Source organism: Ipomoea nil, unplaced genomic scaffold, assembly GCF_001879475.1.
Source record: "Ipomoea nil cultivar Tokyo-kokei standard unplaced genomic scaffold, Asagao_1.1 scaffold1043, whole genome shotgun sequence".
NCBI classification, from domain to species: Eukaryota; Viridiplantae; Streptophyta; class Magnoliopsida; order Solanales; family Convolvulaceae; genus Ipomoea; species Ipomoea nil.
Genome location: NW_017617471.1, coordinates 5,434,999 through 5,462,041, shown reverse-complemented (window position 1 = coordinate 5,462,041; position 27,043 = coordinate 5,434,999). Strand labels below are relative to the sequence as shown.

Genomic DNA, 27,043 nt, shown 5'->3' with positions numbered 1-27,043 from the left:
GTCTAAATGGGTCCTTTCCAAAGTATTTATTTGAATTTCCAATGCTGGGTAAGTTGTTACTTTCTTCGAACTCCTTAAGTGGAAGGATACAATCATCTCTGTTTTCAATTCCATCATTACAGACACTAGATCTTTCCAACAATTCATTTGATGGTCTTGTTGATGAATATGTGAATGTATCTACCTCACAGTTGGAAAGTCTCGATTTGAGTTCTAACCATCTAATAAATTTGTTATTTCCGAAATATTTCTTTGAATTTCCAGAGTTGATGTTTGTAGATTTGTCAGACAATGAAATTAAAGGGAAAATACCATCTTTGATATGGGGAGTGGGTAATGGAAATCTAGGTAGTCTAAATCTTTCCTGCAATTTCTTAGATGGTCTTGAACAACCTTATACAATTCCAGACGGTCTTTTTGAACTTGACTTGCACTCCAATCAATTGCGAGGCCCACTTCCTATTGCATCTGCCCATAGTGATTTCTTTGGTTATCTTGACTACTCAAACAATTTTTTCAATGGTTCCATCCCATTTGGTCTTGGGAATTTTGCTACAAATGCTTTATTCTTGTCCCTTTCAAATAATAGCTTCACCGGGACAATTCCTGAATCCATATGCAATGCGAGTAGTCTGGTCATACTTGATCTATCCAACAATATGCTGAGTGGCATACTTCCATCTTGTCTATTGAACAATTCTGGGATCCTTGGAGTAAACCTTGGGGAAAACCAAATCAGTGGTAAGATACCTGATTCCTTTCCAAGTACCTGTGCTCTAGAAACATTAGACCTCAGCAGGAATTTCATTCAAGGGAAAATTCCAAAATCTCTAATAAATTGTTCATCATTGGAAGTTCTAAATGTTGGGAGCAACAAAATTGTAGATACGTTTCCGTGCCCACTGAAGAACTTATCAAGCCTGCGTGTCCTAGTTTTGGAATCCAATGGATTCTATGGTGACCTTCACTGTGTTAATGCCAATCACATGTGGCCAAATCTTCAGATTATAGATGTTGCTTCCAATAATTTCATTGGAGAACTCTCCCCAAAGTTGTTAAATTGGAAAGGAATGACTATTGAGGAAGATCCTGCACAGTCTGGGCATAACATCAAGTTTGACTACTTGAAATTAAGTGATTACAACTATGAAGTTAAAGTAACGCTAACTGTGAAAGGGATGAAGATGGAACTTGAGAGAATTCTCACAGTCTTCACATCTATTGATTTCTCATGCAATAATTTCTATGGGATTATACCAGATACAATTGGAGCTCTCACTTCACTTTACTTTCTTAACCTATCACACAATGCTCTCACAGGAAATATCCCCAAAACAATTGGAAATCTAAAAACGATTGAGTCCTTAGACCTTTCAGCAAACCAACTAAATGGAAAGATCCCAGTAGAGCTTGCGAAACTCACATTCCTTTCATTCTTGAATTTATCATTCAACAGACTTTCTGGTGTGATTCCAACCGGCAATCAACTTAATACATTTGGACCAGATTCTTACCTAGGCAATCAAGAATTATGTGGCTTTCCTCTCCCAAAAAGTTGCAAATCACCAAAAACCTCCAATGGCAGCCGATCTGAGATAGAATTTGATGGTGGCCCCTCTGAGATCAAATGGGAATACGTAACTTGTGCTTTGGGATTCGTTGTGGGATTAGGGGCGTACCTATGGATGCTTTTGCATAACAAGAGATGCAGGGAAGCATACCAACAACTTGACGAAGTTTTAATACGGCTATTCGGTCCCCGACAACGCGGAAGAAAATCTCCAGGACCAAGACGCAGAGTTCACAGGAACAGGTTCTGATAACTCTAAGCTGCAACCTTCGGGTAATCTTGATTACTTCCAATATGGCACAAATTTTTCATATAAACACCGTTGATCACACACCAAACACTTTTTCATGTTTATCCACTTCACTTTTGTAGGTATGAATGCAGACTGCTGGGATCAGTGATTATGGTGGTGATACCTCTCCTTCCGTGCATTTTTTTTGTGTTATTATCATCTGGACAATATTTAAGTGTAATAACTTTTGAAGGTGTTGCATGTTTTTGTGCTATTTGTTTTAATTAATAAAAATTTTAAATCTATCTTTTGCGTTTGTAAGTTTTCATCTTGTAAATATTTTTTGCGCTAAAGTGAGTGATTCATCTGTGATAATCGGGGCTGGGACCTGCCAAAACTCAGTGACATCATCTTGCATGATCTCGTTGAGTGTATTCGGGCGATTCCAATCTCTGCAAGTTTTGTTGGCAATCTTTGTTGTCAGGTAAATTTTTGGTGCGTTCTGCTTTAAATTTGATTGCAGGTAATTAGGAGGGGGGAGAAGAGTCTGCTTGGATATGGAAGAGTTTGCCTGGATATGGAAGATCAATTGCATGGAGAAAGTGAAGTTGTTCGTGTGGCTCATGGTCAACGAGAAGCTTCTAACTAACATGGAACGCCGCAACAGGCATTTGACTGACAACGTGGATTGCCCGGTGTAGGGAGGAGGAGGAGAGCCTTGATCACCACTTCCGAGGTTGTGTTGCAGCACGAGACTGTCGGCGTGCTTCTCCTAGCCCGACATGTTGGGTTAAGGATAATTGCTCTAGTCAAGAATGACTCAATGATGGGACAACTTGGGGGGTTGAATTCTCCTACAATCTTTGGGGGCTGTGGAAGGCACGGAACAACAAAGTGTTCAATGGAGTTCATAGGAATGTCAAGGAGGTTATTGATATGGTTAGTGTTCTTGCGAGAGAAGCGGTAAGAATCTTGGCTAAAAGGAATACAGCTTATGGGGTTAAAGCCATGTGGGTCGGTGGTTAACATGGGTGTCACAAATATTTTCTTTGCTGAGTTGTGGGGCCTAAGAGAGGTTCTATGACTTGGTAAAGAATGAGTTTCGGGCGGTTTGTTGCGAAATTGGACTCAGAGGCGGTGGTCAAGGTAATGAGTGACAACCATGCCCTTAGTGACTTTGCCATCACGCTCATCTCTGATTGTAAATTCATTGTCTCGGGATTTGAGGAGGTTATCTTTACGCAGATTATGAGGGAAGGAAATATGTGTGCTGATCTCTGAAAAGTCAAATAGTGTCCGCTTTGGGAGATGGCGGTTGTCACCAAAACAAAAATATTAAATTAAATTCTCAATTTAGTCATCTACTGTAACAATATTTTTTTATTTAATTTAGTTTTTGACTAATAATTTGATTTAAGAGAAAATTTCAATTTTGGTCATATGATTATAGGGGCTTTGTTAATTTCAGCACATGACTTTCAAAAGTGTCAATTTAGTACCTTAACTATGCAATTTTTATAAATTTTGGTCACTCCGGTCAAATTGCCGGCCAAATTTTGCCGAAAAATTTTAACAGTTAAAATAATAAGGGTATTTTAGTCATTTCACATCTCTTCCTTATTCTTTGGCGAATTCTTTTCTTTTCCCGGTGAATTTTGGTCACTACAGTAGCACGCGATCCGATCGCGCAGAATATTAGCTTGGCGTTGGTCAAATTGAACTATTGCTGGCCCATATCCATCTCCGCTTACGGGGATACTACCAAGATCTCGCCATCGGTTCAGCAGGCCCTTAATAACACTGGCATCGCCCTCAACCATGTCCCCGCAGGTATGTATCTCTGTGTTTGTAATGGTTCTGGAAGGGTTTGAAGCGGAGAAAACGGCATCGTAGAGAGCGCACATGAGCAATGGTGTACGAGTCGGTGCCGGTGGTCTAAGGCAAAGCTGCTACAAAGCAACTGAGGCTGTTTGGCGTGAACATCGTCGGCGTTGAGCCTCGAGGTGTTGACGCGGGTCGGGGCGACCCGGATCGCGACGATGGTGTTCTCCGCCGGAAAAAAGGAATTCACCGGAGAAGAAGGAAGATATGTGAAATGACTAAAATACCCTTATTATTTTAATAGTTAAAATTTTTTGATGAAATTTGACAAGCAATTTAACCGGAGTAACCAAAATTGATAAAAATTGCATAGTCAAGGTACTAAATTGACACTTTTGAAAATCATGTGCTGAAATTAACAAAACCCCTATAGTCATATGACCAAAATTAAAATTTTCTCTTTGATTTAATTTTAACTTCAACTTTAATGGTTGTGTCTGATTTATTTATTCATATAGAATTCCACCTCAGCTTCAAACCGATCATTTTCTTTGATCCTCTGAACATGGTTGATAATATAATGCATGAAACATTCCCCTGTACTGATAAGGGGAATTTGCTGTCTATACAATAATTCAGCCTCCAACCATGTCCATTGGGTATGTTGTAGACATGGCAATTATGCCAACACAAGTTAGACCCAACAAATTAGAGTGAGCTAAGCATCCTCATTGCCAAGTTACTCATGGTATAGCCATAATATACCCTTTGAATAATCCTCTAAGTAATATGTTTAAACGCTCTAAAGGAGCAACAATTGTTCGTGACTCGCTGCTAGCAACACCTCATGCAACAAGATTAGAAGTTACGTTGGAGTTACCAGAGGGACCCCTCTCTGGGAGCTGACCCAAAGAACAAATTCAATTGATTTAGTGTCTTACTATCTCTTTATTTAGTGGACAATTGATTTTGGGAATGTATAAAATATATTCATTTATGTATTTATCAACCTTGGAGCCAAGTTAAAAGCCTATCTTATAAATATTAAAAAAAAAAACTCTCATCCCATATTTTAAACTAAGAATATTAATAAACAACGGTCACCGATGAGTCAAACTTAAAATTATGTAATTATCAAACTAACTGTCTGACCAACATTGTTAGAGCTACTTTGAAAAAGTTTTTTTTTTTATTATCAATCTGACCAACTCCGTTGAAACTCCTTTAAATGCACTTAAAAAATTCAATGAGGATGTGAATGTTATGTAACATGTTTGAATATGGTTGTTAAAGCAAAATAGGTAGTCCACAAGTATTAACTTTGACAATTATATTAATGATATAATAATTTACCTTTGTATCCCCAAACTTCATGGAGACAAAATAAATATTCAGAAACTTTGAAACACATCAAAAAAAGAAAAAAAAAAAAAAAAAAAAAAAAAAAACAAGAAGAAGAAGAAGAAGAAGGATAAATTTGAAACAAATTTTCCGCCCAACAATATACATCACCCCTGCAAAGAAATTAAACCTAAATATTCTCAAATTACTAACACATCATAACTTTTATTTTTTTAATGAAACAAACTATATATCAAGATTATATTACTGGCCTGCAGGTTGCAGCTTAGAGTGATCTGATTCGGTTCCTGCGAACTCTGCGCCCTGGAGATTTTCTTCCCTGACCGAATCGTCGTACTAAAACTTTGTCAAGTTGTTGGTATGCTTCCCTGCATCTCTTGTTATGCAAAAGCATCCAAAGGTACACACTTAAACCCACAATGAATCCCAAAGCAGAAGTTACGTATTCCCATTTGATCTTAGACTGCCCACCACCCAATTCTTAGAATCGCCACCACGGGATCTTATTGGAGATTTGCAACTTTTTGAGAGAGGGAAACCACACAGTTCTGGATTACCCAAATAGGAACTTGCTTCAAATGTATTAAGCTGATTGCCTGTTGGAATACTATCAGAAAGTCTATTGAATGATAGATTCAAAAATGATAGGAATGTCAGCTTTACAATCTGTGTTGGGATCTCTCCACCTAGCTGGTTTGATGAAAGGTCTAAGGACTCAATCGTTTTCAGATTTCCAATTGTTTCTGGGATATTCCCTGTGAGAGCATTGTGTGATAGGTTGAGAAAGTAAAGTGAATTGAGTGCCCCAATGGTATCTGGTATAATCCCATGGAAATTATTGTTTGAGAAATCAACAGATGTGAAGATTGTAAGAATTTTCACAAGTTCTGTCTCCATCCCTTTTATGGTTACCATTACTGTATCCTGGTAGTACAAATTATTAAGTCTCAAGTAATCAAACCTGATGTGTTGCACTGGTTGCACCGTATCTTCACCAAAAATCATTCCTTTCCAGTTCAAGAAGCATGTTGGAGAGAGTTTGCCACTGAACTTATTGGAAGCAATATCAATAATCTGAAGATTCGGCCAACTATGATTGGCATTACCACAGTGAAGCTCACCATGGAATTGATTGGACCGCAAGACTAGGACACGCAGGCTTGATATGTTTTCCAATGGGCATGGAAAGGTATCTACAATTTTGTTGCTCCCAACATTCAGAACTTCCAATGATGAACAATTTATTAGAGATTTTGGAATCTTCCCTTCAAAGAAATTCCTACTGAGGTCTAATGTTTTTAGAGCACAATTAGTTGGGAAGGAATCAGGTATGTTACCACTGATTTGGTTTTCTGCAAGGTTTAGTACTCCAAGTCCAATAGTCTCAATCCCAGTAATGTTGAATAGACAGGATGGAAGTGTGCCACTCAGCTTATTGTTGGATAGATCAAGCACCTGCAGATAGCTTGCATTGCATATGGATTCAGGAATTGTCCCAGTGAAGCTATTTTTTGAAAGAGACAAGAAAGAAGCATATGGAGCATAATTTCCAAGATCAAATGGGATGGAACCATTGAAAACATTGTTTGAGTAATCAAGATACGTAGCATCCAGAGCTGGGGCTACTCCAATCGGAAGTTCGCCTTGCAGTTGATTGGAGTGCAAGTCCAGTACTATAAGACTGGTTGGAATTGTATAAGGCTTTTCTAGACCATCTAAGAAATTGCAGGAAAGATTCAGATGAGCCAGACTTCCATTACCCACATTCCATATCCAGTTTGGTATTTCCCCTCTAATTTCATTGTCTGACAGGTCTAAATAGATCATACTTGATTGAGTTCTAAGATCTGGAAACTTTTGTAATCCACAAGAAGCCATTTTCAATGTTGTAATCTTGGGAAAAAATGAGGAGGCTGAAGTACTGGTACTTACATCGACTGACAAATTGTTGTGAGAAAGCTCAAATCTTGTGAGGTTCTTGAGCTTTTGGAGACTTTCGAACTGTATCCTTCCATTGAAGGAGTTGGAAGAAAGTAACAGCACATTCAGCTTTGGAAATTCAAAGAAGTACCCCGGAATGGACCCATTTAGACGGTTAGAACTCAAGTCAAGTGTATCCATTTGAGACGCAGATACATTCAGGTATTCATCAACTTGACCATCAAATTTAATGTTCGAAAGCACAAGTTTCTGCAATGATGGAAGTGAAAAAAGAGATTGGGGAATTCTTCCAGAGAGTAAATTAGACATTAAATCTATATTCACAATTTCTGAAAGGCCTTCAAAATGTTTGGAAGAAAGTGGACCTGTTAGGCCATTACGAGAAAAATCTATGTAGGAAAGGTTCTTTGACAGCTGGAAATGTGGGATTGAGCCAGTGAAGTTGTTAAATGAGAAATCCATATAAATAAGACTCATAAGTTGTGCCATTGTAGAGGGAATTGGTCCACTGAATTTACAGAAGGAGAGATCAATACTGGACAAGTTTCTAAGCTTACTGATAGAAGCTGGCAACGAACCAGAAAATTGAGTGTCACTTACTGAAACCATCCTAAGGGATCCATTAACAGGAAATGAGGGGAAACTGCCACTCAGATTCTGATTGTTTTGTATCATCACTTCCTTTAAACTTTTTGTCTGAAAGATCTCTCCAGGAAACGCACCCTGTAGATTACAAGTGCTTAGGCTCAAGGTACTCAAGTTTGAAAAATTTGCCAAAAACTTTGGGACACTACTGGAAAGATCATTTTGATCTAGGTGGATAACAGAAAGGAAATGAAGTTTCCCAAGGGAAGGATCAATAGGGCCTGAAAGTCGACAGTTTCGCAAGCTCAAGGCTGTTAAATTTGGAAAAGATGAAGATAAGGCCTGACACCAGTTACTCCTTTGAGCAGAAAGATCAACACCATCAAGATAAAGTTCTCTAACTTGTATGGAGTTCTCAAAGAATTCCTCTAGATTTGGATTCTCAAGTTTAAGTGGTGGACCAATTGGGAAGCGGGTTGAGAGGTCAAGAGTAACCAACCTTTTCAGTCCTGATATTCCATTCGGAATCTGCCCTCCAAAACCAGCATTTGACAAATTGAGATATGTCAAGTTGGTAAGCTTGTAAATCTGAACTGGGATTGGAGTGGAATTGAAGGTGTTGAAAGCCAAATTTAGCTTCTCAAGGTATTGAAGACTGAGTAGAGCCCTTGAATTCTCAATCCCACCTGTAATCGTCTCATTGTCAAGAATTAAGCCGATGACATGGCCTGAGTCGTCACATTCCACCCCAGGCCAAACACAACATTCCCTGCTCTGGTTCCAGTGTGCAAGCTTGGTTGAAACTGTTGGGTCGAACTTCAAGCTTCCCTTCAGCTGGAGCAACTTCGATCTCTGGCATTGGCCGGAGACCACAAGGATGTCCATCCCAAATATTATCTGCAGCAGCAGCAGCAAAAGCCGTGGAAGGAATGAAGTTTTCATCATATGGCACAAAACTGCCGCAAGCGGAGAACCTTATCGGGGATGAATGGTCTATTCCATAGACTCTATCGCTCTGAAGTTAATTAATGAGGTTACGAAAAATAGTTGTAGTCAAAATTGGGTTCCGAAGTTGTTGTCTTCTTGAAGCCAACCTTATCTACGTAGTGAACGAGTCAATTTGTCATGGAAAGAGCATTTTCTCCTTTTTAACATTCAACTTCACAACTGGAGTCCTCTTCAGTCTTGGGCTCTTGGCAGGCATAATCATCTTGAAACGAATTGAAGGAATATATGCTGAATGAAAGGTGACCGGATAGCTTTTACAGAATTACAAAGAAATAAATATGCTGCTAAACGGTATCAAAGTTTGGCTTCATAGTAGGACGTTAACGAATCGAACTCGTTTGTTATAATGAAAATGAAATTTTTTTTTTTTTTTTTTACATGTTCATTAATATTAGAACTCACAACCTTCCATATAGGAGTCCAACACGAGTGTCATTAGACTACAAGGTCTTGACAACTAATACATATACATGTTCATAATCATAATTTACTCATAAACAAGAATTAATTTATGTTCACAAACAATCATTAAACAAACAACATAATGAGAAGATTTTAATCTCTGGAGATATGCTTGCCATGAAACATTTTGTCGCTATCTACGCGTTCTTATTGTTAACGTTGTTCAATAGGCCTAATTTAGTAAGAAAAAGTACTTGTCTTGAAGAGGAAAATTTATCATATTATTAGTCATTGAGTCGATATAATATAATAATAATAATAATTTTCATACTTTTCTCATAGAAAAACTGGATTTTTAAAACTTATTATAATTGATGATTGATTAAAAATGTATTTTAAAATTAATAAAAATAGAAGTCACTATCATATAATTTTAGGGTATATTAACTATAATCAATTACACAAAATAGTATCATGCTACATTATATTGATACTACCCAACTTCACAAACAATCCATTAAGGCAAAATTTTGCGTACACGGTCTTATGAATCTTTATCTGTGAAACGGATCAAGTTGTATAAGTATCAAAATTTTAATTATAAATAATATGATATTTATCATTAGTAATATTCAACTTTACCTTAATAACATCACAATTCCACATATAAGTATTACAATATCTAACAAAAGTAATGATTTATTTTTTATTCAATTTGGTATTAAATTTTCTACAATAAGTCATGTAATTTTTTTAATAAATAATATTTCACATATAAGTATTAAAATATTTACATTAGAATTAGACTTACACTTTGTAAGTATCACAATTTCAATTATAAATAATACAATATTACCCTAAATAGTATCACAATTTCACATATAAATATTACAATATATATTATAAGTAACAATTTATTACCAAGACTATGTGGTTTAATGATACCCGGGTTGGACTTCCATCTGGAAGGTTATGAGTTCGAGCCTCAGTAAAGGTGTTATAGATACTACAATGTAATAGGGCCAGTAACATTTAAAAAAAAAGTAACAATTTATTTATTTTAAATTGATATTAAATTTTTTGCAATAAATATTATGATTAACAAACAACTATCCTAGAATCTAGATTAGACTCATCTCAAACAAGTATGACTCAAAGTGAAATAATTTAGGGGTCAAATGTGTTTTATTTTCCCTTGATTTTATTTGCATATTTAGTTATTATTATATGATTTCCTGAACCATCTTACTTATTACGATTGAGTAAGGTTCAAAGTGAGTTGAATGGAAGCTTAAATTGAAACTAGTGTTAAAAACATTGATTCCCAGTGAATTGGCAAATTATGGTGTGCATCTGTATGCACCCTACATGGTGCATACGGATGTAAAAACGACGTCGATTTGCATAAAACGCGCGCCCTACTTAAAAAAAAAAAAACAAAAAATTAGTTTCAATTCCCAGCAACAACATTATGTTATTCATTTTTAGTTTATTCGTTTTGAATTTTTTAGTTATGAAATTCTAGAAGTGTAGTTATGCAATTCTGGAAGTGTAGTTATGCAATTATGGATGTGTAGTTATGCAATTCTGGAATTATAGTTATGCAATTTTGGAAGTGTAGTTATGCAATTCTGGATGTATAATTATGAAATTATAGATGTGTAGTGAAATTATGGATGTGTAGTTATGCAATTCTGATTTTTTTTTTTTTAAGTTAGACGTCAAAACGACGTCGTTTTTGCATCCGTATGAACCACATGGTGCATGCGGATGCACACCATAACGCGAATTAATATAGAATGAAATGACGGACTGCTAAAGCAGGCCAGCCTGGTTTATTAGGCCGGCCCACTAGGGTCTAATTTTTGGCTGACTTTTCAGGACGGCCCACAAATTAGGATTTAAGTAACTTTTATCAATCGTTATACCCTATACCACGGCGCACAGAGCATTGTGCGCCGCGCGCCTCCCAAAACGACGTCGTTTTGGGAGGCGCGGTAGAAAGTTTTTGAAATTATGTGTATTTGTTCACACAATTATGTGTATTTGTTCATATAGTTATGTAGATTTTTTATACAATTATGTACATTCTTTTTATACAATTATGTACATTCGAATCAGAAAATTTGTGTGTATTATGTTAAGAGTTGATGTGTATTATGTTAAAAGTTTATGTTTATTATGTATTATGTTAGATTATGTGTATTATCTTTTAAAAAGAATATGTATATTTTGTTATATAATTATGTACATTCATGTATACAATTATGTGTATTCTAGTATAACATTATGTACATTTTTGAACAGAGGTTTTTTTTTTGAAAAAAAAATAACTGCCATTCACTGGGGCGGGGAATTTCAAAAAAAAAAAATAAATAAATAAAACGACGTCATTTTGCATCTGGGCAAACAGTGCAACGCGCGCCGTGGTGTAGGATATAAATTGTCAACTTTTATCTACCCCACGCGAGTTGGCAGCCCGGGCCGCGAATTGGGCAAATATGTTTACTTTAAAAAATATATATATACGGAGTAATTTACAATTAAAATTATGATTTTTAAATAAAAATAAAAAATATTTAAAAAAAAAGAAAATAACAACAAATATATTACAAGATAAAGAAAATGTGTTTAAAAAATATGCATTTGTAATATGAGATTTTCTTATCCTTAATATTCATGGTATGTGTTTTTGAATAATTCATAACCCAGTTGCTTGATTGAAGTAGAAGTTAATAATTTTGCAACATAATTGTATACATAATGGTGTGTTTGGTTCTCATATGGGAATCAAAATTGGGATGAGAATCATATACTTGGTAATAGTAATAGATTTTAGTGAAAGTATTTTGCATATTTGGCAATATGATGGAATTAGAATGATTATCAATATTTATATTTGGTTATGTATGACCTTATAATAGAAATAAAGGAAAAATTACTCGCATGGACAGCTCAACTGGTCATAGAGTTGAAATTTTAGAAGAATGACCAGTGATTGAGTCTCACCAGCGACAGTGCGAAAAGGCATTACTCTATATATTTGTATTAATAATAATAATAATATAGTGGTCTGGTAAATCATTAGTGTGAAAGAATAATGGACTGTTAAATTAAAGAAATGCTCCGTAATTAACGTGACGGCGACAGTGGGACGGAAGCATTTCTTTCTTCCCACTTCTGTTTTCTTATATTTCCAAAGATGACCAAAAAAGAGGGGACATCAAATTTAGGTATACTTCCACCACAAGAATAAGTGATTCCACCACAAGAACAAGTGTGGTAATTGATTATTAGTTTGATAATTATAAAATTTATAGTTTTATTTTTTTAAGAATTATTTATTAATTTATTTGGTTTGAATTGTTAACTATAAGTAATACATTTTTTTGTAGATTTTTGTTGATTATTGATAAGAGTCTAAAAGTGTATAATTTCACCTTACATTTAAGCTTATTTTCCTTGTTATTTGTTATATTTTTGCCCAAAGTATCCTCATTTGATTCATTTGTGTGTTTATGTGTAATTCTTGATGATTTAGATGAATTGAGTGATTTTTGGGGCATTTTGGATGCTTGTAGAGCCAATGGGAGTCATGAGAAGCTATGAAGATGGAGAAACACCTTTTAGAGAGCCAAATTATGGTGTGTTTATTGGTCTTGGTCATTTGGACAAACAAAGGCAAAAGTGGAGTAAAAGAGCAAGAAGTTGAAATTCCCGCACAAATCGTCCACTGCTCGTTTTTTTGATCATATCTCTGCGTAGGAATGTCCAAACCAAGTGAATTTTATATCATTGGAAAGCTAACTTGAAGGGCTACAACTTTGATTCAAGCACCAAAGGCTAATTCACATTTAGAGGGTGAAAAAGTACCTAGATGACAGTCGCAGTGCACAGAAAAATCACTGCATGGTGGCCACGGGTATGGCCACGGCCGTGGCCACTGGGCAGTACACACGGCCTTTCTGGCTACAGGTGTGGCCACACCCGTGGCCAGCCCTCCGCACTTTTTGACAGCGCGTTTTTTACCCTTTTAAGGGGATTTTTCCACCCCAAAACACATCTTTCATTACATCTTTCATTCCCCTTTCATTTCTCTAGTTAGGGTTAGTTTAGAATAACTTAAATTAGTGTAGATTTGTGTTTCCTTTCCATTTCCAAGCTCAAGAACATTGCAAATCTTGAATTTCAAGGCTTCAATAGAGAAGTTTTCTTATTCATCTCTTCTCTTTATTTTTTATCTATGCTTTCAATTTCTCTTTTAATATTGTGTATCTATTGTTATATTATGAGTAGCTAAGTGTTTTGGGACTAGGATTTGGTTTGGTTTCTTGCTATTGATGTCTATTTGAGTTGTATTGCATAAAGGAGATTATTTGGGTGATCTAGGGTTGTTGTGTGAAATGACTTTGTTGAGAAATTTGTGTATAATTGTTGGATCCCAATTATATGCTTGATTTGGAGTGTGTTTGTGCCACACATTCACACACTTAATACCCAATACGAGAGTATTTTGGGTGTTAAGGGGAATCTTTGCCTTGTGTTCTTGTTTGGGCATCCTACGGTTGAATTGTCAGGAGAGTGGAGTTCAATGTGAGGTTGCAAGTCCAAATAGCTACGAAAGTGGTATTTGGACACTTTTGTGCATCTCACTTACCTTATGCCTTGATTTAATTCTCTAATCCTTAGTATAATATTTGGCATCTTAGCTTGAATCAACCAAGTCCCGGTCCTTTGTTTTACTTGTCTTATTTGTTATTAGCTTAATCATATCAAACCATCTCCTTATCGATAGGTCTAGCTTCTAAAAGGGTAGGTCTAGCTTGTGCTTAACTCTACTTTACATCAATTCCTAACATTACAAGAGTGATCTCCAGTGGAACGATATCTAAACCCTATACTGTAATTTGATACTTGATGGATTCGTGAAAAATGTCCTCATCAATTATGCTACGGTTATAAGGTTCATTTCACCTATTAATGTTGTTGATTTGATTTTGTCAACTATGAACCAAAAACCAATCGCTTGAGGAAGACAAATTGAGGTGTTACTAGTCTAGATATGTCTTGGTGAGGAACCTTTCTTGAGGTGTTAGGGTGTCCCTCAGCTCCTCCACTTCAATCCAAAAAAAAAAAAAAAAAAAAAAAAAAAAAAAAAAAAAAAAAACCTCTAGGCACTGTCCAAACAAACGTCTAGTTTAGTAATGGTAACTAAGTTGGTATTCGGATAATAAAGTGAGAGTGAGAACTTAAGGTTGAATCCGGCCTAGCTAGCAATCACAATGTGGGAGTTTCGTCTTGCCTCTTTGTAGACGTCAATCACTGATATTCCCACATAAGAGACCGTTGAGTCACTATGATTTACGCTTTCACAATCAAGGATTTTAAGAGTGAAGGACTTTACCTTTTGCAAGCAAAAGTTCAATTTAATCAATAAATTAGAAGAATTATATTAGATATAACCAATAAATTAACGAGCCGATTAATCATACCTACCAAATTGAACTCAACTCGACACATTTATGGCTCTAGAAAGTGAACAAATTAGAGATGAATATAAATATGTGGAGTTGGTTTTTGTGGAAGACTCAGGCGTGGGAGAAGACCAATCATAATAAGAGAGGAAAAAAAAAAGAGTTTCATGTGGGGCAAGAGAAAGGGATGTATAAGACACAGCCATCAATATCATTTGGACTTTGTTAGTCATTTTTGTCTATGCAACCCTTGAAACAGTAACAAAATCAAAGGAAATGTTGAGGCTGTGCGCGTTTTGCGCATAGCAAATGTCCACATGGGCGCATGCAATGCACGTGCCTGGTAATGCGTCAGACGCGCCTGATAGTGTGTTTTCTTATTATTATTTAAAAAAAAATCAATTCTATATTTATCAAAAACCACAAAAGAAACTTCATTATAATGGATGCTCTAAGAGGGTTATACTTTAGTTGAGGAATAATACATTATATTTTTCTTTTTAATTTTAATTATTTTAAGGAGAACTTTGAATTAATGTGAGAAGGGATTACCAAAATTAGGTTGAAAGAAAAATATTTGGTGTACTCCTATTCTCACGTATTCTTGATATAAATATTTTTCTGTGAATCTACATTATTAAAATAATCAATTTTGATTTGTCATTTCAAGAAGTATAAATAAGGGAGTAGAATTTTGAGAATTATATAGTAGAACTCAGTAGAAAACATAAAAGAAATAGTATCTCCACTTACCTGGAAAGAATGGAATTCAGAGCTTCCACATGGTGTCTTTTCTTGAGAATGGTGATCCATACTCCGGACATCCCACATTTAAGATGCTTTTGTTTATCATTATGGATGCAACTGCTCCCACTTTTTATTATCATGCAAAAACAAAAAACAAAATGTTTTAATTTTAATATTGTTACAGCACATAATTCCGTATTTTTGTGTAAATCACGAGATGTTTTGAATCTTTTTCCATTTGTCTTATTGTTCGAGTTCGCTTAACTAATTCTCGCACACTTCGAAAGATACGAAAGCTAGTCTGGAAAAATTGTTACTTGTGAGAATCAAACCGATTATTCTAAAATTCTTTCCCACAAAGAGAACTCATTTGCCACTTGGTCAACATCATTGAGTTACCATCATCTCATTTGTATTTCTTAATCTTGTCTTCCATATTTACACTTGTGCAAAATTTAACAAGTTAAAAGTTATATAAACCATGCACTTTTATGTGGTAAAAGAGTGCGTTTTTTTTTTTTTTTTTTTTAAGTTACTGACTCTATTTTTTTTTAACCTGTTAAGTCAATACCGTCTCCACTAAGGCTCAATCTCATGACCTCTCATATGACCTCTCATATGAGAGAGTCACTACATGTCATCTGAGCATAAGGGGATTAGTTTGTTCAACGGTGGAATTCCTGTGCTACAAAAAAAAAAAAAAAATCATTAAAAATCATTCTTAGAACTTACAAAGTATAAAGTACAACTTTGCAAAATGAGCTTTGCCCGTCGGGCTAGTCCGCCCCGCCCCCTATTTAGGTAGGGGTGAGTTTCAAAAATAGAGGCCCATCAAGGAGCGGATTTTTTTGGCTCGGCTCGCCGGTCCATTTTGACAATTCTACCTAAAGGTCACGAGTTCGATACTTGCCAACTTCTTTTTTGTTGAGCCTGTTGTATGGAGTCTTCCTAATGCAGTTTATCATTTCTGTGTGATTTGTGCGTTATTATATACGAGCGAAGCTTACCTATTGTACACCTTCAAGTAGTGTGAGTTTCTCTTGTTGCCCCAAAAAAAATTCTCATATTATAAAAAATCAAGTGTATTAAAACACAGCCTGCCGTTATGAAGGCATGGCAGCGTTTACATGCCGCTGCCGACCAGCTGACTGCTGCTCACCAACATCCCACGTCACTGCCGCATGGTACAGTACCAGCCACCTCTGCCGTGTTGATGCAACAACAGCCGCCACCGCAACATGCCGAGGACGATCTACCCCAACCAACACGGTGTCACATCGATGCCGGATATCACCCGTCGACCATGACGGCCACCGCCGGAGCAGTGTTGTTCACCCACGCTGGCAATTATATATCAGCTTTTTGTGCACCTCCGCAAAGTTGCTGCTCACCACTTATGGCGGAGGCTATGGCATGCAAAGAAGTATTATCGTGGCTCAAAAACCGGGGGGAACAATCAGTTAACCTCTTCACAGATTGCCAGACACTACTCTCTTATTTGTCGTCACCTACTATTCAGGCACGATCCTATCTTGGTTACGCCCTGGAAGACTGCAGAACCTATTTGAATATGTTTGATTATTGTTCGGTTAATTTTATCTCTAGATCGCATAATACCTTAGCTCATACTTTAGCAGCAGCTGCTTTTAATTATACAGTACCGATGTACTGGGACAATGTCCCTCCTGACTCTATTTTGATTCATCTATAAATACAACCCAATGGTTGACTTTCAAAAAAAAAAAAACACAGCCTGAATACATATATGAAATAATGAAAAAAAAAAACAAAACAAAACAAACAAAAAAACAAAAAACAAAAAATCTCAGTTAAAATCATATTTAAAATCTCTAAATTATAAAGACAAATTATTAAATAATATTACATGTATTCTTAATTTTTTTCTCTCTCTACTCACGTAACATGTTTTGATACATTAAAAGAAAATTAATTACAAATTTCACTCATTTTTTTTTCTTTTCTTCCAATAAAATTATAAAATACATTTATATTTCATCTTCTTAACCCATTTAAGATGCTATTCTACCACAATATCGAAGTGATAGCAGACACCACATTAAGTAGGCCAGGTACCGTACATAAAATTATTGTGTGTGTGTGTATATATCCTGTTTTTAATGTTATGAATTATGATTTATGATAGATGTTGAAACAAGCAATATACGGAGTAATTATATATTTATTGTTGTCCAGTTTTGTGACATAATTGAGATGCATTTTTATTTCGAAATCCTGTTACTACACTCGTTTAGGAATATTATAATAAATATAAAATTGCAACATTATAATAATGCATAATATATATTAAATAAGAGCCCTGGAAAATGACAGAACATGACAGTGATGGGCATATGCAGACTGAACATCAGTCTCCCCAGTGACGCAGAGAACAGGTAAAGCAACCCTGCAACTTGCTCCTTTTTTTTTTTCTTTTTTTTCTTTTTTTTTTTCCTGAAAACCTGCCAATGAAGCTTGAAGTAGGGATGGCAATAGCGGGCGGGGCGAGACATGGAGTATATTTCTCGTTCTCGTCTCTGTCCTCATCCCCGACGAAGAATTATAAATAGTCTGCATTATTGTTTTAGCAAGGAATTAAGCAGGGATAGAAATTTCTAGTCCCTAATCAACTTTTAATCAAAATCTTAAATTAGTATAATTTTTAATTTTAAAAACTAAAAAGCTAAGTCTTAATTAAAAAAAATATATATATATATATATATATATATATATATATATATATATATATATATATATATTTATTTATTTATTTATTTATTTATTTATAATAATTATTCGGGGATGGAGCGAGACGGGACAGTGAGGAGTATTCTTGTGTTTGTTCCCTGAAAATTTTCTCCACCCCTATCGGGGCAAAAATTGGGGATGTCCATCGGGGACGAGACAAATTGTCATCCTTAACTAGAAGAGCCGAAGAGGTAAATTTCCCAGCAACTCTCCACCCTAGCTATTTATAGAGCAAGACTTAATTGGAATAAGGGCAATATTATCTGTAATTTCAAGTCATTTTTCCTTCAACAAATTGTTACTTATGTGTGATAATCATAAATATGAAAAAAGAATACTGTTTAAAAATAGTATAATTATAATTTTGAGTTAAAAGTTTATAATAGAATTAAGACTTATTAATTAAACACAAGTTTAGTAATAATGAATTATTTATGTTTAAGTGTCAGATGCTAGTATTAGTTTAAAATTATAATTATAATATTTACAGGTGTTTGTTATTTTTCATGTTTATTATGATTATCACATATAAGCAATAATTTTTTTAGAGAATAAAAATAAATGAAATACATACTCTTATTTTTAACCGTCTAAACTCTCATTTACAGAGAGAGGAGAAATAATCACTTTAGAAGTAATTGAGTGGACAAATATGAATACTTAAATAATCACATGAAAAAGCGCTTTAAACTTATAATTCAATGACAAACAAAGTATCATTTTTTTTTTTTCAAACTGAGACGTGATAAGTGTTTTATATATTTATCAGTTTCTCTATGTTGATGTTACTTTATTTATTTATTTATTTTCGGGAAAATGGCACTTTTTCCCCCTGAGTTATATACCTATAGCATTTTTCCCCCCTGAATTATTGAAGTGGCTGTTTTTTCCCCTAAAATGTTAAATGGACATATTTACCCTTAAACTAAATATTTAATTTATTTTTTTTCTCCAACAAATTATGACCATAATTTGGTTCAAACTAAACAAACACTATAGCAACCAAACCGAAATATTCCAATTACAATTTAGAATCGAAATTCGATATTTAGAGTTTATTAAAATCGTGAACCGGAACGGACGGTTCATGTTCCGAACTGAAAAAATAAAATACATTTATTGTTGAATTTAGACTATTTAAAATAAAAAATAAAATTTTAAAATAAAGACAGTTCAAAATCGCGAATCAGATCTGGAACCGCCGGTTCACGGTTCAAGATTCAATTTTTTTGATACATAATTTTAATAAATTGACATTTAAATATTGGGTTCTAGATCTGAATTATAACCGTAAACTATTAATTCGATTGCTTTAGTATCCGGTTCAATTCAAACCGAACCGTGGTCATCCCTACGTATACGCAATAATTTGTTGGAGTAATAAAATAAATAAAATGTTTACTTTAAGGGTATAAATGTCAATTTAATATATTAGGGGAAAAAAGCACCACTTTTAGAATAATTGAGGGGGTTAATGTGCTTACCTAAATAATTGAGAGGGAAAAAGTGCTATAAGTATATAACTCAGGGGTAAAAAGTGCCATTTTCCCTTTATTTTCTTTATAAATTTGTGAATTGAGCATACACTAATACATTAATACTTTTTCTTATTCTTTTACAAATTTAATGCACACATATAAAAGAACAAGGAATTGAATTGAAGCAAGAGCTCGTACGAACTTAGCTCACTGATTCAATATACAATATTTGAAAGAAAAGACTAAGATTTGAACCTCGTCAACAATAATGTGGAGATCGATTATTGTGCCCACCAATAAAAAGGAATTAAAGCCATAATAAATTTTTTTAAATCTCGGTGATAGGTTCTTGATTCTTTGGGCTACTTCAATAGGTGTCAATAGTATTCAAAACAAGCGACAATGGAGTTAGTTAAGAAAATTAAGGAGTCGTTACTAAATTGGAAAAATGGAGAATTTTCTGGAAAAATGGAGAATTGGAGAAGTGGAAAAATGGAAAATGGAGAACTTGTTTACTAAATTTATGTTTCCAATTTTTATCTCATCTCCATTCTTCTACTTCCTATACAATTTTGGAGAAAGAAAAAAACACATTCTCCAAATGGAGAGATGGAAACGCGTGAACAGTACTAAAGCTCGAGGTCTCGATATCGAATCCTGCGCGCAACAAATACGTTTGATATTTAAAATTCAAAGCTACATTTTCACTTCCACTTTTGTTGCTTCCTGTGCGTGCCCCTTTTTTATTATTATTATTATTATTATTATTATTATTGTTATTATTATCTTTTTCTTTTTCTCTTTCTTTTTCCATTTTCCTCCTTATATACACAAATTTGCTGTTATTATTATTAAATTATTACTATTATTATTATTATTATTATTATTATTATTATTATTATCTTTGTTGTAGAAATGTACAAATACTATATGGGATGATTATTTTGAATAAAATAGAAAATTAGAAAAATAAAAAATTGGAGGAATGGAGAAATAGAAAAATGGAAGAATGGAGAAGGAAAACTAGAGAAATGGAAGAATGAAAAACTGGAAATGGAAAAACAGAGAAATGAAGTAAACGACCCCTAAGTGATTCGAATGTGGTACGTAGTACGTAGGAGGGTAATTAGTGTCGCTTTTAGGGTTGTGAAATCTGACGATCTGATTGGGAAGGAAGTCAACGTTGCAACTAAATGATGGGGTAAAGTGTCGGCGAGGGTCTTTTTTTTTTTTTTTTTTTTTGATGGGTCATGTGTGTCCTTTTAATATATAATCGTTGATTTGAAGAATATGTACGCATTATTGATTATTAATTTATTATATTATGTATTACGGAGTATATTACTAGCATTTTATACGTGTGATTCGTGAAAATTCATGTTCAATATTCAAACATTAATAAATATAAATAATTAAATTAAAAATTATAATTCAAGTTATATATACGCAAATAATGTATGTATTATATACACATACATATAATTTACCATTCATATAAATTTAATTAAAATATAATAATAAACAATTAAATTAATTATAAAATAATTTTTTTAAAGCAATTATAAAATGATAGTTAAATAATAGGAAAAAGATAGGATAGATATAAGTGTATAGTAATAATGATAGAGTCACTAATATTAGAATTAAATAGTAATGAAGTTATAACGGTGTAAGGGTAGTTTTGTCTAACAATAATCTAGTAGGGACAATCTTATCTAATAAAATTGAAGTGTACAACATTTAAAGTAAAATGTATAACTTTATTAACATACAAAAATGAGACATAAATCAATGATATAACTTGAATTGAGACATACTTATTATGTTTTTAGATAAAGTAATGGCAAGCTGATTTTGGCTTGAATAGACTTATTGTGTGTTATTCAGATAACTCGCAACCGTTATTACTTTGTGGCCATTTTTCACTTTATACCGACTCATGGTGGCAATTCAACTCAAATTGGTCATACTATTAACTTAGTAATTACAAAGTTAAAAAGTGTGATTCTCAGTAGAAGTGAGTTGATTAAAATATAGGGTATACTCAGTGCATTCTCTGGTAATGGCTGAGAGTTTCTCTTATTACTTATAGTGACTCGGTTTAAACTTAACTTGAAGATGCTGCTCATGCACCATGGGGCAATGTCTAATGTGCTCATGAAATTTGAGTAATTTATGATCAAGATGTTTTAAATTATAGTATATCTAAAGAGTTCATTTATGAATGGTCATTTAACTATTGACATTTATCAATTTTTATCATCAATTTTCAATTTGATCATAAATGGTCTTTTGATTATTATTGACATATCAATTTTCATTATTGACTTTCAATTTGACCATAAATTTGAAACAGAATCAATAGTCAATGAATCATTTATTGTCAAATTGAAAATTGTTAATAAAAATTGGTAAATGATAATAGTCAATGAACCAATTATGGCCAAATTCAAAGTCAAAGTCAAAAATAAAAATTAGTAATATATATATATATATATATATACCAGGACTATGTGGTCCAATGGTATCCGGGTTGGACTTCCACTTGGAAGATTGTGAGTTCGAGCCTCAGTGGAGGTGTTATTGGCTCTTTGTATTTCAATAGGTTGAGAAAGTATATGAACAGATACTACAATGTAATAGAGCCAGTAGCATTCAAAAAATATATATATATATAGATATATAGATATTGGATCCAATGAGACTCATATTTTGATGAGACGGTAAGATGTAATCTGGTTCGTTTATTTTTATTTTTTAACGGTTTGGATCTTTTGTTTTTGAATCCCATGTGCTGATGTTTAGTAAATGAGGTAGGGACATTGTGGTCTTTTGCTTGTGTTATTATTTCAGATTCCATAATTATAGCGTGCGTGGGGGGTTTATACGTGTGTTATTTATGGGATGAAACCAATTACAGATTTGTAATTGCGATTGGACTCTTCATATCTCTTTGTCGATTCACTTCTAGAGTCTGTCACCTCTCTCCTCCCGCGTCTCGAGGGCTTCTCCAAATCCGATGGTAGCGGTGTCCCTATGGTGTCGTCCTCTCCTTTTTCACATGCCGTGGGGAACTAACGCACAAACCCGATTTCACGTTTATTGACTGCCATCCATTATTATAAAAATACTTGCCATACCTTTGAAGAAAATCACATTTAATCAAAATCATTTTATTGCACGTCATGACAACGCACCTTGGAGAAATACACCCACTGGTCGTCCACCGAATGCCATGTAATACAATAATAAAAACACGCACATACCGACGTGAACTAACGCACAGACCGACGTTACAAAAACACACAGACCTCATTGCATGCACTATCCAAATAACAGCCATAAACTCTACTTTAGTGGGAATTAATGCCTCACATGATTTCACGCACACCCATTGTAATACTAATTTTACAAACCAATTACTTAAATTCAAGCATAACCATTCTAATTCGAATGAGTAAGGTGCACACGCCGCATTAAACGAACGCACAAACCTAAATTCACCCACAAACCAAATCCCACCCATTCCAATAAAAACACACACAAACCCCCCCAAATGCGACGTGTCCCCCTCGCATATTAATATAAATACATCCACCAACACATAACAATGCCCACACCGAACAAACAAAACGAAGCACACGCCGTACAACCTGGCTGCACAGACCACTGTACAAAACACATTACAAAAATTGAGTCTGCAAATCTCTTACCTGTGGTTTGAGACATGTTCGTCGAATGAAGTTACGTCTGGAACACCCTCTTACTGCTCACGGTTGTGCTCCAACAACTTCTGTGCATAGTTGACAACTAATCATTTCTATTATACTTGTGATATTTAATTATGGAAAAGATTCTAATCACATTATAACCAAAATTAACACATTAATACAATTACTTTTAAACCCTCCTATTAATAATATTCCCTATTTTACATTACATTCCTAAATCAATCTCATCCATCCATTACAAATGTACAAATGGATGAGATGTCATCTCACCATCTCATTTTAGTATAGGGGTCTCATGGGATCCGCACCCTATATATATATATATATATATATATATATATATATATATATATATATATATATATATATATATATATATATATATATATATATATATATTGTTGTTAACCTCATGCATTCACTTCACTTCAAAGTTCAAAGCATCCCAAAATTGTGATAGATTGAGCCTTAAACTTTGTTTGTGCAATGAAAACTCCAGTCCTTGAATACCGCCTTTTCTTCTTCATATCCTCCTGCTTGCTGCTCCAAATGGTGGCAGCCCAAGCCCCAGCCCAATGCTTGAGCCATCAGAAAATGTTGTTGTTGCAGTTCCGCAGCAGCCTAGTGTTCGACTCAACAGCTTCAACCAAGCTTGCGCGCTGGAACCACAGCACAGACAACTGTTGTGTTTGGGCTGGGGTGGAATGTGACACCTCAGGTCATGTCATCAGCTTGATTCTCGACAATGAAGGGATTTTTACAAATGGTATTCACAGTTCAAGTGCTCTATTCAGTCTTCAATATCTTGAGACCCTAAATTTGGCTTCCAACGACTTCAATTCCACTCCAATTCCAGTTCAGATCTATAATCTTACCAACTTGACATACCTCAATTTGTCAAATGCTTGGTTTGAAGGGCTTATCCCGAATGGAATATCAAGACTCACAAGGTTGGTAACTCTTGACCTCTCAACTAATCCCAGTTGGGATTTTAATCTTGAGATTCCAAATCTAAACCAATTCTTTGAGAACTCGACTCAACTTGGACATCTTTATCTTGATGGTGTTGATCTTTCCAGTACAGTAGTACTTCCAAAATTCTTAGCCAATTTCTCAAACCTCAAGACCTTGAGCCTCAGTTTTTGTAATCTACAGGGATCATTTCCTAGAGAGATATTTCTGATACATGGTTTACAGGAATTGAATTTGAAACACAATTATGATCTTAGTGGTGGTTTCCCATCATTTCCCGAGAATGGATCACTTAGGATGATCTCAGTAGCTGACACTCAATTTTCTGGTTCATTGCCAGCATCCATTAGTAATCTTAGCAACTTGTCTAGGATCGATCTCAGCAACTGCAGTTTCAGTGGATCAATTCCTTCTACCATGGCACAACTTACGAGTCTCACTTATGTGGATTTCTCGTATAACCACTTCACTGGCTCAGTCCCAAATTTTCAAAGTTCAAAGCATCCCAAAATCTCCAAGACCAGGATGCAGAGTTCGCAGGAACTGATTCTGATAACTCTAAGCTTCAACCTTCAGGTAATCTTGATTACTTTCTAACTTGACACAAAATTTTTATATAAACACCGTTGATCACACACCAAACACTTTTTTCTAAGTTCATATGTTTATTCACTTTACTTTTGTAGGTATGAATGCTGAGATCAGTGATTATGGTGGTGATACCTCTCATTGCGTGCATTTTTTTTTTTGTGTGTGTGTTATTATCATCTGGACAATATTTAAGTGTAATAACTTTTAAAGGTGTTGCATGTTTTTGTGCTATTTGTTTTAATTATTAAAAGTTTCAAATCTATCGTTTTGTGTTTGTAAGTTTGCTTGTTGTAATCTTTTTTTTTTTTTTTTTTTTTTTTTTTTAATTTACAACATATCCATTAAAATTTGATTAGTAAATTATTATAATTGCATATAATCGGTATGATGCTAATAAAGATTAAACGTCACTAATAAACAAGTCAAGTTAGTAAATATCATATTAAATTAAGGTGAATATGTAGAAGAAGAAGGTCCACCTTATCAATTGGGATCAGGTTTGCTCACTCCGCAATCAGGGTGGTCTGCTCTCCACATAGCGAGGAATTTCAATTTGGCGTTGTTGGTCAAACTTGCCTGACAAGGGCTTACGGACCCAACAAATTCTAGGTTCGGGTGATTTCTAAAAAATATGTGAAAAATGGTGAGTTCTTTACAGCCCTGGTCCCGAGTTCTGCTTCTTGGAGCTGGAGGAGCATATGCAAAGGGAGGTCGGTTATTGAGGTGGGGGCAAGTTTGAGGGTAGGTGATGGTAGTTCCTGAGTTTTTGGTTCGAATGGCGGGTGGGGACAAATCCCCTAGGGCTGCTTCATGAGATTGACATCCCGGATAACCTGAATAATGCTAAAGTGAGTGATTTCATCCTTGATAATCGGAGTTGGGATCTGCCAAAACTCAGTTACATCCTTTCGCACGATCTTGTTGAGTGTATTCGGATGATCCCGATCCTGGCTAATTCTGTTGCGGTTGACAAGTTTTGTTGGCAATTTTCGTCGTTAGGTAAATTTTTGGTTCGTTTTACTTTTAGTTTGATTGCAGGTAATCAGGATGGGGAAGAAGAGTTTGCTTGGATTTGGAAGATCAATTGCATGGAGAAAGTGAAGTTGTTCGTGTGGCTCGTGATCAACGAGAAGCTTCTAACTAACGTGGAATGCCGCAGCAGGAATACCGCGTGTGGCTATTGTTTTTTTTTTTTTTTTTTTTTTGCTAGAGAAGTGATGTGACTCTTAGCTAAAAGGAATACCGCTTATGGGGGTAAATCTATGTGGATCGACTGGTCTCTCCACAATGAAGGTTGGGTTAAACTTAATACAGATGGAGCCAAGAAGCATTTGATGAACTTTGCCATTTTTGGTGGTTTATTACGAGATTCCAAAGGGAGCTGTATAGCAGGCTTTGTGGTCAACAATGGTGATATAGATTGTTTCTTTCCTGAGTTGTGGGGCCTAAGGGAGGGTCTACGACTTGGTAAAGAATGGGGTTTTCGACGGTTAGTTGTGGAATTGGACTCAATGGCATTGGTCAAGGTGATGAGTAACAACCATGACCTTAGTGACTTTGCCATCACACTCATCTCTAATTGTAAATTCATTGTATCGGGGTCTGAGGAGGTTATCTTCACACAGCGTGAGGGAAGGAAATAGGTGTGCTGGTTTTCTTGCCAATCTCGGTCAATCGGCATAAATGGGAACGACAGTTCGACAGTTCTTGTGGCACCTCCAGAAAATTTGTTGAGGCTCTTGATTGGTGATACTAGCGAAGCAAGATTTAAAAGAGTCAGACAATATCCGCTTAACGCAGTGGCAATTATCACCAAAAACACATACTATGTATTAAATTAATTCTCAATTTAGTCATGGACTATAGCAATATTTTTTATTTAATGTAGTTTTTGACTAATAATTTGATCTAATAACTTTAATGGTTGTGTCTGATTTATTCATTCATCTAGAATTCCACCTCAGCTTCGAACCGATCATTTTCTTTAATCCTCGGCACTAGGACAGTAGGACCTTCATTACGAAACACGGTTGATAATGCATGAAACATTCCCCTGTACTAATAAGGAGAATTTTCTGTAAATACAATAATTCAGCCTCCAACCATGTCCATTGGGTATGTTGTAGACATGCCAATTATGCCAGCACCAAGACGCAACAGTTGTTCGTGACTCGCTGCTAGCAACACCTCTTGCAGCTACCAGAGGAACCCCTGTCTGGAAGCTGACCCAACGAACAAAATCAATTGTTGAGGCATCACACTCATCACTGTTACATCACCTTCAAAGCAATTACACTTAAATATTCTCAAATTACTAACACACAAAAAATACTAGAGTACAAAACCAAACCCAAAATAATTAC

General features: G+C 35.0%; 2 protein-coding genes and 2 long non-coding RNA genes across 4 annotated transcripts; 2 read left to right on the top strand and 2 right to left on the bottom strand.

Moving 5' to 3' along the window:
- Positions 1–98: 98 nt before the first annotated feature.
- Positions 99–8,683, bottom strand: LOC109181656. Its single transcript, XR_002054243.1, has 3 exons — positions 8,672–8,683; positions 4,768–4,770; positions 99–184 (listed from the first exon to the last, which is right to left on the bottom strand). It is a non-coding gene; the product is annotated as an uncharacterized LOC109181656 (long non-coding RNA).
- LOC109181655 lies at positions 2,850–26,576 on the top strand. The gene is made up of 2 exons (XR_002054242.1): positions 2,850–3,067; positions 26,324–26,576. It is a non-coding gene; the product is annotated as an uncharacterized LOC109181655 (long non-coding RNA).
- LOC109181648 (receptor-like protein 12) lies at positions 5,128–8,474 on the bottom strand. Its single transcript, XM_019331513.1, has one exon. The coding sequence runs from the start codon at positions 8,454–8,456 to the stop codon at positions 5,424–5,426; it is 3,033 nt and encodes a 1,010-aa protein (XP_019187058.1). The 5' UTR covers positions 8,457–8,474; the 3' UTR covers positions 5,128–5,423.
- Positions 23,509–24,959, top strand: LOC109181652 (receptor-like protein 12). The gene is made up of 2 exons (XM_019331516.1): positions 23,509–24,665; positions 24,776–24,959. Exons 1-2 carry the CDS (start codon positions 23,604–23,606, stop codon positions 24,779–24,781), a joined length of 1,068 nt encoding a protein of 355 aa, XP_019187061.1. The 5' UTR covers positions 23,509–23,603; the 3' UTR covers positions 24,782–24,959.
- Positions 26,577–27,043: the final 467 nt, after the last annotated feature.